General features: G+C 34.3%; 1 protein-coding gene across 1 annotated transcript; it reads right to left on the bottom strand.

Annotated features, from left to right (window-relative positions):
- Positions 1-4,550: 4,550 nt before the first annotated feature.
- LOC125049229 (sodium-coupled monocarboxylate transporter 1-like) lies at positions 4,551-17,666 on the bottom strand. Its single transcript, XM_047648382.1, has 10 exons — positions 17,441-17,666; positions 15,999-16,123; positions 15,361-15,513; positions 14,494-14,713; positions 12,149-12,419; positions 11,469-11,557; positions 10,676-10,784; positions 9,894-10,055; positions 8,658-8,839; positions 4,551-4,847 (listed from the first exon to the last, which is right to left on the bottom strand). Exons 1-10 carry the CDS (start codon positions 17,638-17,640, stop codon positions 4,553-4,555), a joined length of 1,806 nt encoding a protein of 601 aa, XP_047504338.1. The 5' UTR covers positions 17,641-17,666; the 3' UTR covers positions 4,551-4,552.
- Positions 17,667-18,573: the final 907 nt, after the last annotated feature.

The following is an 18,573-nucleotide window of genomic DNA, read 5'->3' as shown; positions in this document are numbered from 1 at the left end:
CGATTTCCACCTTAAACAATACAGAAGAAAGGCGTAAAATCCCATGCAACCGTTTGAAACTTAGGTTCTTTTCCTACATAAACCTAGTACTCGAGACAGTAGGCTGCGGTCTAGGAATTAATGTGCCATGTCGAAAACCCAGCACGCACTGTTGATACTCGCCTTATTTAATGCCCGTTGTTCACTAGATGAAACGATAAAAGCCTAAACATAAGTTGACAATGAAAGCATGTGCGTGTTCAAAGTCAACGTAACCCTATCCTAATAATGCTAATTAAGTATAGTAAATACGTGTATTATTTATTTATTAAGGAAACTAAACAGATACATATCTATACAGTAAAAATAAAATAAAATAAAAGTAAAACATAAAATAAACACATTGGACGTATCCACAAAAAGTTTCACTGATAAAAAATATGACGGCGCATCTGTTAACGTCAGACATCAGGTTGACTTTTAGCTGTCAAAGTCAGTCTAGCGAAGCGTCATTGTCGATGGTTGTGAGAGCGGCCATCTTGACACACTGTTGTTCGTGATGGCGCTCGCACACCACGTTTGTGACGAATCGCTTTGCATACGAGTGATAGTTTAATCTAGTGTTATAATTAAAGTTGATGTCGTGTTGCTTAGCTTGCTCTTGACTCTTGCTCATTTGACTGTGTATTTCGATTATTAAACCCTGTGCTGATTAAACAACTGTAATTGTAACAAGGACTTGTAATATTTCTGCTCTCGCCCAACTGCCTACCTACCTACCCCCATACATCACACAAGATGAGTTCTGATGAAGGCCCTCCTGACCCTACAAATACAATACAAAGTAAATCAAGACAAAACATGACAGCCCAAAATTTTTGAATTAGGAGAACGACAAACTAGCAGCTATAAAAAAAGCAAGGCAGATACAAGGCTTAAGACATTAAGAGTTTTAACTTATTCTTGAAAGTGTACGTATAGAAGAGGGATGATATATAAATAAATAAATAAAAGAGTGTGTGTACTTATGTACACGCGTTAGAAGTTATACTTCTTTGGCGTATGGAAAAAAATAACTAAAATGCAGCAGTGATTAACGATAAATATTAAAATTAATCAATAAAATTATTATTAGTAAATACTATCACCGTCGTATATGAAATTGATTTAATAAAAACAAAATAACATTTATTATTCACACTGTTTAATTATACTGTTACGAAACACGTGTTCTAAATATAAAATACTAGAATATACAACTTGAACTTATTATCGATTTTCATGCCACATAGAACTAACTTCATTCTGTTAATTTTGTGTAACGGTGCGCGCGCATCGTAAAATTTCACTCTCATCAATTTTTCATAACGCGCCTTAAGAAGTATAACTTCAATAAAATAAGTGATGAACAGTTCTATCTATTTTTCTATTCTATTATATCAGTATAGTAGAGGATCCTAGATCAGACTACCTACTGACTGGCCAGCACGAAGACCCCAGGGTCAACATCATCAATCAAGGAGTAATTTGTAGCCGTAGATAGGTGTCACTACATACGCAATAATCGTTGCATAATTTTTTTTTTTTAATTTTTTTTTAATGTAACGGGGCAAACGGGCAGGAGGCACATCTAATATTAAATGGACACTCACATTGCGAGAAGGCTCGCAAGTGCGTTGCCGGCCTGTTAAGAATTGGAACGCTCTTTTCTTGAAGGACCCTAAGTAGAATTGGTTTGGAAATACTTCAGTGGGCAGCTGGTTCCACATAATGGTGCGCGGCGAAAACTGCCTGCAAAGTCTGCCCATTTAGTATTCTGCCTTGGCGATGATGAAGCTCAGCTGCGGGTATATATATATGTTGTGTGCCTATACGTGACTTATTAAGCAAGAAGTATTATTTCGTAAATCTAGAAATGTTCACACAGACACAGACACACAAGATACTACATAATAAAAGTCCCCTGTTTGGTGATTCGGCCAAAAAATACTTGAAGAAAAAAACAAATCCATTTTCACTTTCTTGATCTTCTTAGACAAGTTCTTAAAGAGGATTGTAACTTTTGATACAAGATAAATGATGATACTTTCGCTTTTGTAGACCCCGCTGCCTGTTGCTGTAGTTTGAAACCGATGTAGAGGCCCACAAATGGGACCATACACACAAATAAAAGCTATGAGATCTGCTCATTTACTCTCCAATTTCTTGTTGCTTGTTGCGTTCTTTAGTGTACAACGGGCTTTAGCTTGAAGTTGAGTTGTTTTGTACCCCGGCAGTAAAAGATTAATAAAAGTTCATCGTTCTTGGAAACGAATGTACTTGGCGAATAAACCCTATACAATAAACAATCGTATTTTATCTGTTTGTTCGGGACTTGATACATCGAGAAATTAATAAAAAGAAAAATCCTGGAATAAAGAATCTAGGCATTTTCTTGGCCTAAATATTTCCAGCGTGTTATTGTTGTGCAATTTATATTTCTCTCGTATTCGCTATAGCAGTGTTTCCCAGGGACGAGGGCCCCACAGGGGGTAATTTGTTAAGGGGGGGCAATTCAAACCTCGATGTTTATAATTATGTTTTGAAAATTTACTTACTGTGTTTTGTTAATAATTTCCTAGTGATTTCTTCCTAAAACCTATCATTAAAGATTTTAAAGTGAACAATTAATTTTGTAATATTACAAATTATGTATGTTTCAAAGGGGGCATAAGAATTTTAGAAAGGCTACGGGCATGGTACAAAAAGGATTTTTTTTTTAAAGACAATTCACACCAATTGACCTAGTCCCATGTTAATCTGGTGAAGCTTGTGTTATTGATACTAGGCAATGGATATACATACGTATTATAGATAGATAGACATATAAATACATATTTAAACACCCAAGACCTAAGCACAACACCAAATGCTCATCACATCGATGTTCGTCTCAGCCGGGGTCCGAACCCGGGACCCATGGTTTCGCAGTCAGGGGTACTAACCACTAGACCAATGAGTCGTCAAAGTTGGAAAACACTTTAGGATACTAAACTCTTAAAAAGTAGTTTTAGAGTAGGTAAGTTGTCATTCCGTGCTCACGCACGCGAAACTATTTTTCGCAGGGAACCAAAACCATGACATATAATTCGAAACGCTTCGAAATGACAGGTTTCTATCCAAATACAGTGCGTTAGTATATTGTACCCATTCTCGTTACTAAAAATTTACATGCCAAAGCTTTGAAATTTTATTACACACAAAGATTATTTGAACCCTAGTTAGGCTCACAAAGAGTTTCAACGTCGGCTTTTATTCGTTGAAACTCCATCAATTTTCATCACTTTCGTATGAAGATTAGCGCTGATAAGATGAAAGCGAGGAAAAATGACGAATGGGAATGTTTATGAGGACAGGGTCAGGTAACCGACTTAAACGCAATATATCATTGGAGTTATGAATAATGGAAGATGACGTGGAAATTTGTACGGCATCGAGCTGTGAAATCGTATGTCGCGCGGATTATTGAATGGATTTTACACTTATTTTGTTGGGTTAAATATGCGAGAAATGTTCGGTTGGTTCGGATGTAATTACGCAGACTTTGTAGTTGTAACAAATACTCATATGTAATACCACAAGAGCTTCAAAATTATCGGGTATTTCCCGATAGGTTCGTTGCAAACAATTAATATAGTCGTCATGACTACTATAGTCGTCATGACGACTATATTTGTTTGCAACGAACCTTGAGGGAAATACCAGATAATTTTGAAGCTCGAGTGGTATTCGGGGGATTATTTTTCCGACCCAAATGTCGGCCAATAGAATTGCACCATGAGACGAAATGTACAGTTAACAAATAAGAATTTCATAATGAATAAAACAACTACTTAATACTTTTCTTGAAGCAACGACCAGAGAAAATTTTCAATAGTAATTAAATTATATTTTTTACGTTGCGGCTTTTATCGTAATTTTAGTTAGAATATACATTTTTTCGTGCTCCCCTACTGCCTTCGATCGCCATTTATATTTGTTATAGGTAATTGTTTTGCACTTGTACTCTTTAGTAAATAACTATATTAGTTTTAATAAAAAAAAAAACTTCCACTTCTTTTAAATGTATTTACTTTGATATCATATAGTATTTGTGATGTTTACTTGTTGAATAAATAAAAGTATAGATTCTTCCTTCGACGTTTTGGGTCTAAGGTATGCCGGTTTTCTCACGATGTCTTTCTTAACCCTACGAGCGAGTGTTAAATGCGCAAATAGACAAATTCCATTGGTATAAAATCAATTTGGGGATAAAAACCTATGACTCCGGGATGACAGTCGCACGTTTAAACCCTTAGGCCAACACTGCTCCGTTTAAATACTTATACCCAAGGAATCATTTATAATCTTACATATTATATAGACTAAATTTTATTTTATTTTAATTTTGTTGTGTCGATGAAAAAATAGTCAATATTATCAGAACATATTATAAGTAAAAAAATATTATTATTATCTTTTTCTCAACATTTTATATCTATTATATTTTTGGTACAATTTTTTATATTATAAGTCAATAAAAAACAAAAATTAACTACCTATTTATTACTTCTTTCAAATGTTTCAGGGCCTCATCGAGTGCCAAATAGACCTCCTGATTATCTGGAGTACTTAAATCCAAAGACTCTGAACGGCTTCTGTTTGGCATCTTGTGGAGGAAGCTTTGAGTGAGGGGGCAAAAGACGTCTGGATTGATGGAGTCAGTCTTCGACTTGCCCGTGAGGTAGCTCATGGGTATACCGATGAGGAGCACGGTGATGGCTCCAGCGAAGGGGCAGTATGTGAAGGATATTCTGAAGAGAGACTGAAGTGGTTTCGATGGAAGCGGACTGGAAAATAAAAAGAAATATAGATTTTAATATACTCGTCGTTTCATGTGCTTTAGTCAGTTTTTTTTTTCTTTTTAGCATTGAAAACCCTTAATCATTGGTCTGATGCGAATGTATAATGACGTTATAAATAAGTGCAGTAGTATTAATCTATTGTCTGGAAGAAACTTGTAAGTCAATAAGACCGCCCCATTTACACATTCTTTTATTTTTACCAGTTTTGAAATACTGTTTATAATTACAATTCGTTTATTCATATTATTTTTCCGCCGTGAATTATATTTATTATTTCCTCAACAACCACACAAGTCATAACTACACTAGACAATTTTCGTTTTTTTTTTTCAACAATTTTAACCATTATTCCTTGGAGTATTCCGATACGGTATTAGAAGAACAGTGATAATCAATATTGTACACAATATCTTTCAGCGTTGCTTTATATTTAATAGTCAAAAATGAGTTATTGACAATGCTTATATATAATAATAACAATAAATCAAATAAAAGAAGACAAACGATGATGACCGGTCATACATACTGCTAAAAGCAGATTCTTACAGTCAACCCAGACGTAATAAATTTAATCAATTAAAATAACATGCAAAGGTAAAAATAACAAATGGGTTTATCGATACAATATTGTTAATTATTACTTAAACTTACTTCGCTAGGCAATCACTTGAAATGAACTTTAAGGCCCTAAGAAACTTATTTTCATGTTAAAAAAGTTATGAAAAGTAGAAATGAAACAATGACCAATATTTTCGCTGACTACCATATGTGTATAATGGACTGATGTTTGTTTAAATGGAGCACAGCGACGGCGTACCAGCTACTTAGTTACAAAGGTACATCCGCAGTCAATAGAACTATAAATCAAAATATAACCATAAAAGTTTAAAGTATCAAAGAAAAAGTCATAAAACTGTTCAAATCAAGTAATAGTAATATGGAAGTTTTAATAAGTGGGGATAAAAGTTCGGTTTAAGCTTATATTACCCAAGTTGCCAGGCAAAGATTAAAACTTTGGCCGGTTGATCGCTTTTTAAACTTAGAACATGGTTTTTGCTGAGACTTTCTTCTATTTGTATGACGTTGGAATAATTTATCCTTACGTTAACAGAAGAAAATTAAACCTTTGTAAAACGTGTATTTAAGTTTGTATTTTGTTACTTTTCCTTAAAAAAGTGGTAACCATGGTAACAAATATCGAGCTTTCATCGCATATAATTAGTTCTTGCTATAAAAACCAGTGGCGCTGCAACCTTTTAGGTCTGGGTCTCAGATTTCCGTATCTAGTAGGTGAACAGTCTTCTGCGCCTGACAGACGCCGTCGAATTTTTGTAGCTAAGGCATGCCTGTCGATGTTTTCCTTTACTTAGCGGTCGACTGTTAAATGCACACATAGACATGTAAGTCCTTTGGTGGTCCACGGCCGGGATCGAACCTACGACCTCAGGGATGACAATGAAACCACTATGCCGACACGGCTTTTTAATGTTCTTACTATCAAGGCTCTTTCTTGTACGGTTGTTAGAACTCCGAAAAAATACGCGTAGTGTAATAACATAATTGTCTTAAAACAACGAAATTTACTCAAAAAAGTGTCCATCTTTCGACTTTGTTAACGCAAAAACTCGGTAGCGGCCTATCGATAAAAACATCTAAATGAGCAGCATTTTTTTAGCTTCATATGCCTATAAACCATACACTTAAGATAGAAAAATCTGACGCCAAGATCTATTGGTTGATGCACAACTTATATAAAATAAATACATTTTTCTGTAGAACGAATACAAGTTATAATTTACAAAAATAAACTTGATGTATTCAATGTATCTTAGGGTACTGGAGTAATACATCTTTGTACCGTCAGCAAAAGTATTCCAGTAATAAGAACTTTCAGAAGTAATTTACATAACTGTTTCCTCCAAATTCCTTGCTTTATATTTTCCTTCAATTTCGTACCTTTGCTCATAATTAATTTGACAAAGCTCGTGCTAAAAGAGCTATTTGTCTTACATAAAAACTGATGCAGAAATGTTCTGCCCCCATGGGGATTGGGACTTTAAAAAAGCTAAATTATGCATATTTTTTGCGTGAAATATAGATTTTTCTGATGGTACTATGATGAATATGTTTCATGTTTGTTAGGAGTCATATGCGAATTTTGCGCCAAATTGAGCAAATCGCTTTGAAATGTAAATTTATGAATAATTTTGCACTATTTTTGCCACAATTGAATGCGTCATTAAACATGAGCAACGTATTTACACATGAACACCTAATTTATTGCAATAATTAGTCGAATTCAGCTTTTATCTATCCACTAAATTGTGCGGTTTTTCAACTGCAGTGGCGTGATTTGTTTCATCCGTTTGATCATATTTATTTCATACACAAGTAGTAGCCTTCTGTCTGACACACGTTTCCCCACGATGTATTCCTTCACAGAACGTAGTGTTAGCGCACATGGGAAGTCCATTGATGCAGAGCTGGGGATCGAACCTAAGACCTCAGGGAGTCGCACGCTGATGCCACTAGGACAACAATGCTGTCAGTGTGATTTACTACTAATATATAATATACAGTGTAAAGTCCATGTACCGCCCTCGATTTAACGAAATCACCAATAACTCGGCTTTGGCTTAGCTTGTCTTCCATACAATGATACACTCTACATACCATTACATCCACCCTCAATAACGACAATTGAATAATAAAAAGTACTTTTAAGTTGGCAAAATTAGTTAAGACTGCGGAGCTATGTACCTGTATTGTCCTAGCTTTTAATAAACTCGACTGTCGGCATAATACGTACCGAACGTTCTAAGTAATCCGTTGTTTTGTTTAGAAATTGGAATTCCTTGCACGTGCTTTATCACGAAGATGCCTCAATATCGCAAGATATGAATAAAATACGTAAAAAAATACAACATATTTGCTGGTGCATCAAAAGCGTTAACAAAGCGATCAAATAAGAATTGTTTTTATGTAATTACTAACACTAGTCTGAAATAAACTTTTTCTTTTTCTAATACAGATTTCTCTTCTTTCCATTTAACGACAACTCATTGTAACGTAAAAATATGGACAGTCCCTTAAGAGTCGTTATAGAGAGTTTACACTGAATATTATATTTTAAAAAGGTGTGCCAACGGGAACTACATTAAAATGTACATTTTTTAACATACAAACGCATGCTTTACTTAATAACTAATACTAACAGGATTCTTAAATAATAATATAAAAACATGTATATTAGCGTTAGCGCATAATTCTTACTAATCTAATATTAAAGGTGACTAATTTATTACATTGTTTTTCCCACACTCAAACTCATTCCTTAAATATCAGAACACCTTCCAGTTTCCAATCTTCCGTCATCCAGTAAAGTTGTAATTTGTTAAGTGTTGTAATTTTAATAAAGTTTTTTATCCGCTACCGCGGCGTAAGCTAAATTTAGACATATCATACCCAAAGACCGTTTTAATCATTAAAAAAAATAGTGGTTTCGATTAAAAAATTATTCTCCATTTATCCAGGTTATATAACTAAAATTGCGACGGAACTGACGAGGCTGATACTTTTAGATTACTTAGGTTTTTTTGTATTAATTTTATCTTTTATTTTTCTCGTAACTCTTTAGTGACTAAGCAACGGATTGTGTACACAGTATTGTACCCTTCAGGCACCAAGGTATACTTTATTAATGTTTAAACAATAATCATAAAAAATAAATAAAAATGCGTAAAGTCTATGAAAACCAGAAAAAAATGTATACCGTATTTATAAAATATCACTTACGTAATTGTCTGCATGATAGTCGTTGTATTTATCAAAATGTGCGTAAAGTTGGCTTTCCCGCAGCCGGAAGTGAGGAGTTGCTTCCGCTGAAAGGTCAATGCCCCCGTAGCTAACGCGTTTTCAGCTCCAATGAGTAACCAACCGCATAGTAGTAGGCTCAAAAGACAACCGCTTAGCGCACCCTGAAAAGGTTATTATGAGTTTAAAAGGCTGAAAGCATCTCTTGTTAAGATTAAAAATGTATAATTTTTTTCATAAATACAAAGAAATAACATTAAAAATTCTTAACAAGGTAAAGCATAATGGGAATTTAAATTTTAATAAAATATTAATTCAATAGATGAAATCGTAGAGTATGAGCGTAGTTTTGTTTTTTGTCGATAATGTTCACTGTAACTATAAAAACTAGCAGTCTACAAAAAATAAATTAATAAAAATTAAAAGAAGGAAAAAATGTGTTGTTTCTAAATATTAGCGAAGATGCTCTCTAGCGGAGAATCTATGAACTAATTTCCTATGTTAAATCAAGTACAGCGACATCTCTTAGTGACACTATGTAATAAAACAAATTCAAGTATAAGATATGCTGAGCATTTCTATAGTTTTATTTATTGTCAAGAGAGGGCGCTATAATAAATGTGACAGTTTCTTAATAATTATTGCTTCTCAATGCTTAATGTTTAACATGAGTTGACAAGAGAGGGCGATAAAATTTTGACAGAGTGTTCGATTTTTAAAACGTCCAAACCCAAAGCTTGGTGTCTAAAAATTATTTGATGTTAAAATTTGACTACAAAACTATTGCGAAGAAACAAGCATTTCTACGATTCAAAAATTTACGGCATCTGTACGTCACTTACGGCTCACCACTTAGGTGTCGTTCAAGTATTACGTAAGCACTATATTATCTTTGATTTTCTTATTTGGTGATTACGTCAACAGTAATTATTTACTGGTATACACATATTACCCACACATTGTGTATGCTCGAAAACGAAATGCATTTTCGAATATTCCTACAAAAAATTAACACGTTTATGTACTATTATTTTGAGAGCTGTGCTTACTTTTGCTGAGGGGGGGGGGAATAAATTGCAGTAAATCTGCTTACGTAATACTTGAACGGCCCCTTAACGGCCTTTAGCGAAATTTATTAAGGAAACAGATACATAAATCTAAGGCCGAGTAACACATAAATACAAAAAATTCGAGCTTATACCAAATCATGTATCTTACCGAACAATTAGCTCTAGAAGACGTTATGCCCAAAGTATAGAGGCCAAGCAAAGTGCCCGCTGTGACTCCAGTGACACCTGTTGCGACGTGCTGCAACCTATCCAGCTCCTTTGCAGACCATACAACTCCAGCGCAGTAACAGCCCACCAGAATACATAGGAACTGGAATTATTAATACTATTTTACACCTTTCTCCCCCAAACCATTACCAAACGTAACAGGCACTTTATATAATAACACAATAAAACGTTTTAGGCGCTACGTATATGACGTCACACTACCATCCAATGCGGGTGAAGTAATTATCTGAAGCTATGGATCCCAAGATGTCGTCAATCATATGATGAACCAAGAAGAGCTGTCATGTAGTGCGTCATATGAATCTTCTATTAATGAACTAGCTTTTTACTATTGTTATTTTGTGTGTGAGTTTCGTAAGTAATAAATGTTATATCAGTCTGTCTGTAGCCAACACAAAAATACTTTTAAGTCGTAGCTAGAGCTGTATAATAGACAAACAAACGAATAATATTCAGTTTTATATTATGTATATTGTATATACTATATATATTATATATGTGTATATATTAGCGGGCCAGAATTTCATTGGGAGCATGCTAATTCTCGAAATTTTCTGTAGCATTTTGTTGGAATAATTTTAACCCATTAAAACGTACAAAATTGTTGCAAGTTGTTGTTCAGTTTGTATTGAAATTTTCCTTCTTGGATTAGCACAGGCATCAGCAAAAGAAAGAAAGCTCTGAATGTTATGTAAACATTACCTTCATAATTCGACAACACGCTGATTCCCCTGTGTTGGAAGGCATCCAGGGCCGTATGAATTCTTCAAATATTACTCCCGACACCGAATTAATTATAGACGATATGCAACTGAAATTCATTTATAAATAATTTAATATTTATTGTATGCACAGTATGAAAAAGTTTTTTATATGATATGGGGCAAACGAGCTTACGGGACAGCCTTAAAAGGCTGGTCATGGTCACCCATGGTGCGTTGCTGCCTATAAGGGGGGGTGGAGTAGAGGGATTCTTTGTTACTTTATATTTGAGTATGTGAGGTAATTACTGGTTATAAAGTTGAGGTACTCCTACAGTATCAAGTAAAACATTTAAAGTAACTTTTGGATACTTAGGTATAGTGTAGGCCCCTAACAATTAATTGTACTCCAAAAATAAGGTTTTCGGTCGAGGGAAATTAAACCAGTAAGGTCACTTTGACCCCACCATTTCTTTTCATACATTTTCAAAATTCACGATTATTTTATACTTTTTTATTAATTCCGTTATAATTGAGAGTATAATTTTTATGTGTCCCGTAGCAACATACTTTTTCATAACTATATTTTCCACTAAAAGTACAAAATTCAGGAATTTAATTATGTTTATAATATCATTTTTCATTAAGATGTTTAAGTCATTTTCTTGTTTTCTTTTCTTTTTCTACTTTCGTGTTACTCTTAGCTCTGTTTTAGCACGGGTTGCCAAGTCAAAATTTTATTGAGTTGTACTGATTGTTTGAAGAGAAAAGTAGTGTAAAAACTTAAAACTCACCCTGTTGTTGCACTAAATATTGAGATGATAAATATGCCACAAATTCCCGGAAACATTGTAGCCAGGTTATTCAGAAAATGCGGTACTAGCTAAAAAGGAATAAATAATTTTATTTTATTATAACTACAACATTATCATAGTGCCTCAGTGGTTGTAGGTCGAATACAGATCCGAATTGTTCGATTATAAAATTCTGATGTATGTAAGAAAAAATTATCTAGACTTCTACGTCATCAAAAACAGCTTTGGCCAAATCGGCTTAGAGAACACGAAAAATTAACGCCTTTAAAGACAGAATCATCAAATACGTGCTTAATTGGGACGGAGTGATTGCCGTCCTACACTTTCCATAGATACTATTAGTATTGAAGTATAGGTGAGACAAAGAAGTGTTGACTTAGTGGCTTGAGCATGTTACTCTCATCCTTGAGATTCTATCCCCGACTGTGCACCAAGGGACTTTCTGTCTACGCATTGAACATCCACTCGTAAAGTAAAACATCCTGAGGAAACCGTCACACCTTAACGTGACGCCAGCGTGTGTCAGGCACAGAAAGAACAAATGATCACGAATCACATACACAAATCTGGCCAGACCTAAAAGGTTGTAGCGCCACTGGTTATAGGAGAAACTTAAGACGCTACTTTAAATAAACAATTAAAATTTTAATTAAACTAACTTGTTCATGTTTCTTTATTTGTCCCGTTAGTAATGGATCGCATCCCGCAAACCAAGCGTACAGAGTTAATCCGAGAAAGCAAGATAAAAGTTTCATCAATATCACGCCCAAGCATGATACAGCTAAGCAAATTCTAGCTTTGCTTATGGTGGGAACTGCTAGAAGCTTCTGTAGCGAGGACTGGCTTAGGGCGATTTTCCAAAGCCAGTTGGTGCTGAGTGCCAATGTGACGACGAAGAATGATGTATGATGCGCTATTTCTGGGTCGGGGCTGAAAAAAATTACAGTCTTGTTTACTAATGACGCTAATAAACAAAAATACCGGGCCGCAGAGACGATATCAAGTGATGAACATAAATAAAGCGATCTAAATGCCGCTATTACTTTGAATTTCAAAAACTGCTCATTAATATACATATTTTAATTTTTTGGCTAATACTAGTTCTATTTTGCAAAAAGAAATATTTTTTAAGGGATGCAAAGAAAAATTATATCAAGGTTCTGTCTAAATTAAATACATTGAGAAAATGATGACTTTGAGAATGTTGACTATTAAATGGAGACTTATACGTAAAAATATAACTTCTTCCTGCAAGATCCGGAATTCATATTGAGTCAAGCATCCGACTGTTAAATTCAAATTCAAAATCATTTATTCATTTAAGTAACACAGTGTATCTACATGTACTTATGAACGTCAATAAAGAAATACATATTAAATGCTAAATGCTTCTAATTTTACATTTAATGCACATACACTTCTCAAATCACGGTGTAGAACGGACGACAAGAGCAGTCAATAAACTCTCCGCCACTCTTTTTAATCGCCAAGATTTTTGTTTTACAAAATGTTTGTAAGGAGCTGCAACCATTACACCTGGTTGACATCTTAAGTAATGAATAGTTAATTTATAATATAAAAAAAACTAAGATTTGTCCTCTAGCAGCAGTAGACATGAAAGGAAAGAAATACTCGTTTTATGCAGCCTTGTGGTTGGTGCAGTAATTTTGTCTTTGTTACGGGAACTATAATTATGGAAGCTACAATTTTTTTTAAAGATACATATTTATATTTTCCCGCACATACAAAATATTCTCATAAATGTTAGCCAATCACAAATCATCATTCAAGTGTATGAATCCTTTTCGTTTTAAAAAAAATATTTTTTTTATCTACCCTCGGTTCGCCGTTATAACATTAGGAGTTAACTGATTCCGGATGTGGCAGGAAGTAATAATATTTTTCAACGAAAAACACCTCTATTTAAGTAGTCAAACATCAAAGTCATCATTTACTCAATACTGAAGGTTTGCGAATGTCAGATAAATTAAGTCATTGTCAACACGACTATTGACAAACTCAAGTACTACATGTTTATGTAATTTAAAAGAAGGTGGATGAACTTTAATAATTGCACGTATATGTTTATATTTGATGCACTGATATACTTAGTTCACATATGCAGAAGTATTATTAAACAAAAAAAAGTGCGTGCGTACAAAGTACACATGTCAGAAGTGAAACTTCATATTTGTACAAATCTAAAACTTTAGATTTCCAAGACTTGGAGAAAGGGAAAAAGGAAGATATGTTAGGAATTTAATGAATTTAATTGTCATTAAAATATTAAGTGTCGAAAATTAATACAAATAATAAATTTAATTGTTTTAATTTATTTCTTCGATAAGAAAAATAAGTGGCATTATAATTTACAATTCGATACTTTCCCGGTAAGTAAGGACACTACTAAAGTTTTTCATAGCAGTAAATAGTAATTTGTTTTGTACCTATTCAGAGATAAATCACCAGGGGCTTGAGACAAAATCACTTTTCGACAGGCGTGACCCTCTAAAACCAAACGAATACGTATGAAAATGGTCACGTGACAAAGCGTTAAGCGTTTAAGCTCATTACCGAGCGCTTATGTACAAATAATCACGCAGACGAGACGTACAAAGTAATTCTAACACAATTTTATTTATTGTGTATGTAATTAGCCTGTTCAATTTCCTATTATTGAAAGTCAGATGAAAAGATTTCCCGTTATATTATGTTATTAGGGATCGGTACTTTCCCTTGAAAGTCATGTCAACACCAAAGCAGATAATATTTTCTTATGCTTCACAAAAATAAAAGTAATACTATAATAAAAATAATGCAAATTTTTAAAAGGTAAATGTAAGTATCCGAAAACCGAAACATACAGAAACCTAGTGTGAAAACCAAGAGTTTTATTGTCTATTAAAAGAAATAAAGCGAAAATAAATACCGCTACCTATTCGTACGTATCTGCAATCCAACCGTTGCCACAACGGCCTACAAAGAGCAATTAGAAATCACTTACTCATAAAACACCAGTCTTTCACCATGATCTGCGATTTCCCACATCTTCTTAAAACCCATAGGTAACAAGGCCAAGCTGCTTGGCAAAGCAGTTCCAGCCAATGCAAGGAATGTTGTAACAATTCCGATACTAACAACCGCTCTAAGGCCTTCCATGGCTATAAAAGTTGAACATGCAACGCACGTGACTGCTGTAATTCGGCTTGCTAAAGGATTTGTTACTGAAAATAAACAATATAATGTAAAAAGAACTTTAGTTTTCATTAAAAAAAATATTTATTTGTATAATCCCGCCAAAACGTTTCTCTAGACAAGATGGCGTCGCAGCAGTCTCTATACTGTTGAGAATAAACAAACGTTAAGTTTTTTACGCGTATTCTTGAACAACATATATTAAATCACAAAAATACTATATAATATTATATTTAAAGGCGAAGATAAATTATAACCATGCTACGTCAATGTCTGTCAAAACTCTTCCCAGAATATTTAATTTTGTAGCACGCGCGTAAATAAACTCAATAATAAAATAAATAAATCAGTGGCGCTACAACCTTTTAAGGTCTGGGCCTTAGATTTCTGTATCTATTTCATGATCTTTTGCTAATTTAATAGGCAAGTAGGTAATCAGTCTTTTTGGGTCTAAGGCAAGCCAGTTTCTTCACAATGTTTTCCTTCACCGTTCTAGCGAATGTTAAATACGCAGATAGAAAGTCCATTGGTGCACAGCCGGGGATCGAACCTACGACCTCTGATGAGAGTAGCACGCTGAAGCCACTAGACCAACACTTCTGAAACTCAATAATAAAAGCCTGTAACTGCTCCCAGTAGTTGAGATCAATTTTTTTAATCCCTGGCGTAAACTTACCTAGTCTAAAAGCCATAAGAGGTACATAGGGCACAATTGGAAGCAACATTAATTTACTTATAACATATAAAACGGCAGCTATCGTCCGAGTGTGAGTGGAAAATCTTATTTCCAAATATTCAAAACTCGACGATAACTGCAACTTGTGAAATACTGAAACAAAATTATTTTTTTAAAGCAAACGGGCAAGAGGCTGGCCTGTTAAGTGTTAGTGCCCATAGACACTAACGTTGCCAGAGGGCGCGTAAGTGCGTTGCCGGCATTTGGTACACTATTTCTTGAAGGACTAAGTAGAATTGGATTTGGTAAAAGAATTATAGGTTTTATAATATTATAACCATAATATATTTCTGCCATTGGGCAACGATATCATCAACCAATCACCAAACTAACAACTACGAACCCACCACCCCAAACACAAAAATATTAAAATGGGATTCGGTATTGCTAGTTACGTGATACCCTTACAGATTCAGGCGATCAGGACGTCAATTAAACTTAAATCTAGTTTCAAGGGACGTGCGAAGTTTTTGTTCCAAAATAAGTTCAGTAATTTTTTTTTAAACTTCAACAAAAGTTAAAACGACAAATCAAATATCAGATTAAACTACAATAGTTATTACACGTGCACTGTTTACCTGGTAAATAAATGACAGCTGTTAAGAATGTCACTACGATAAGAGATAATGTGGACGCCCAGTACTGTGTGCCTCGTAAATATATTTCCACTGGTACGCCGAGAAGCGTTATACTCGTTAAATGGCTGAAAAGTGTGCAATATATATACAGAAAACTAAATGTAATTATTTTCATTGTGTTTTTATATTTACTTTTTGGTATAAGTTGAAAATAAAAGATTAAATAGTTTAAAAAGGCGTTCGAATAAATTTCACAAGTTTTGAATTCGCCACAATAATCCACTGACACTCGGAGTTGGGTACAAATTACTTTATTTTTCTATGCCTGATACACGCCATATTTTTAGATGTATAACAGACTAATTTCTTCGAGATATTTTGCCTCACCATATGTACAAGTACGAATTGCACACATAGATAGACAATCCATTGGTGCACTGGCACCAAATTGAGAATCAGGCGCCTAGGAGGGTGATATTCAGAGTCGAGACTTAAGTATGACTCCCGTTTGTCACCGAATTAAATTAGACATACAGCAAAGTCTAAGCCTAAGCACAATGTCTCTACCTATTATATATTACACTAAGATTTCTCTGACACAATAGTTACTAATTTTTAATATCCTGCAATAGAGCAGTGTTGGCCTTAGATAAGTTGGTTGGTTTAAGAGTGCGACGGATAGGAATGGGGATCAGGTATAAGGGCTTTGAGGCTGTGCGTTCAAATTACGGCTGTCCAATATAGCTTTTTTCGCAATTAGCATTTGCTCCTACAGTGAGAGCAAACAGGGTGAGGATATTCCTGTCTAAAACCCAAAACTGAATAACGTGGGTCGGACTCAAAAGGCTGATCACCTACTTGTGTATCAAATTATTATAATCGAAGGAACAGGGAATATGGTTGTAGCGCCACTGGATTATTATATATTACTTTCCTGTAATTGTACAACCTGGTATCATAGACTAGGGTATTTTTTTTACGAAAAGGCCTCTAGAAGTTTTAATTAAATTTGTTGCATATAAAAATAAAATTGTTTATATTTTTGATTTAAAAGTAGTAAAAGTTTAAATCAGTTCTGTAATTTTAGTTCAAATAATTCATACATTGAGCAGTGTTTGCCTAGTGGCTTCATCGTGCGACTCTCATCCCTGAGGTCGTAGGTTCGATCCCAGGCTGTGCACCAATGGACTTTATTTCTATGTGCGCATTTAACATTTGCTCGAACGGTGAAGGAAAACATCGTGAGGAAACCGACATGTCTTAGACCCAAAAAGTCGACGGCGTGTGTCAGGCACTGGAGGCTGATCACCTACTTGCGTATTAAATTGAAAAAATGATCACGAAAACAGATTCAAAAATCTGAGGCTCAGACCTAAAGAGGTTGTAGCGCCACTGATTATTATTATTAATTCATACATTAAAATAAAACAGTTTTCACTCACCTCGCAATTAACGCGAATGTAACTGAAATTGTTGACATATTCTTCCCGCCAAAAAGGAATCCGGACACTGTATTATATTTTCTGTTAACAAACATAAAATAAATAATTACACCGATAACAACACATAATGTTATACCAAACAAACAATATTCGGCTATATTAAAATAAATAGGCAATGCGGCTACTGTATTGTTCCTCATTTCACAACAGTACAGTACTTTCTTCGGTAATTATCTAGTTACAAATACCAGATATCAGATAAAACTAACGACATTAACAGATAATTAAGATAAAAGTGGATCTTCAATCTGTCAGTAAATAAGCTGAACTAGATTTATCTTGAATGGTTTTAGCAAATAAGTCACTTTGTGTGATTGTTAATTTAAGATTGTTAAATTAATTATGACAAAAATATTACCAATATATAAAGTTATATCTGATCATTTTATAGGGGTTTACTAGTACTTTTTACTATAACACTCATCTTCTTCTTTTTCTCTTCTTCTTCTTTTTCATCAACTTACACATGCAAAATAAAAATGGAAAATGAAAATATATTTCTTTATCAAAGGAATAAGTATTGTTCTGAAATATTGAGCCGATAGTAAAGTTTTATTTATTTAGTCTTTTTTATTTTATCGTTTTTCATCTATCATTTCCAGTTCTTGTGGTTTTGAAGCTGTTGACGTACCCATTTTTTTTTCAGAAGTCGCTCGTGTCTAGCTAAGGCCAGTTGTGATATCTCTTTTTTTGTACACAGGAGGAAAAATTTTTGACGCTGGGCTGTTTTCGACGTAAGACTGCTTTCCTCCAACAAAATGAGCACTGCAGATTCGAGTGTTTTTACTCGGCTGCCACGGGTTGTTATCTAATGTTCTAAAAAAAATAAAACGTATGAACTCGTCATAATAAATATTTACTTACATTCTTCTCACAGCTTTTATCCCCTCATTTCTTTTTTTAATTTTTCAATTCCGTCTTGGAAACGAATACAAAGTTAAAGCACGATTCCGAGATTGAGAATTTTTACACCCCACAACACGACAGTACCTCGTACCACCCATGTTTTAGTTTTTGAGAGCACTTTTTAACGTGATCGAATAACGTAAACCGTACAGCTAATCGCACTCAGA

Source organism: Pieris napi, chromosome 4 (assembly GCF_905475465.1).
Source record: "Pieris napi chromosome 4, ilPieNapi1.2, whole genome shotgun sequence".
In the NCBI taxonomy this organism is placed as follows: domain Eukaryota; kingdom Metazoa; phylum Arthropoda; class Insecta; order Lepidoptera; family Pieridae; genus Pieris; species Pieris napi.
The sequence above is the reverse complement of the archived record's forward strand: the minus strand, read 5'-3'. Positions and strand labels throughout refer to the sequence as shown.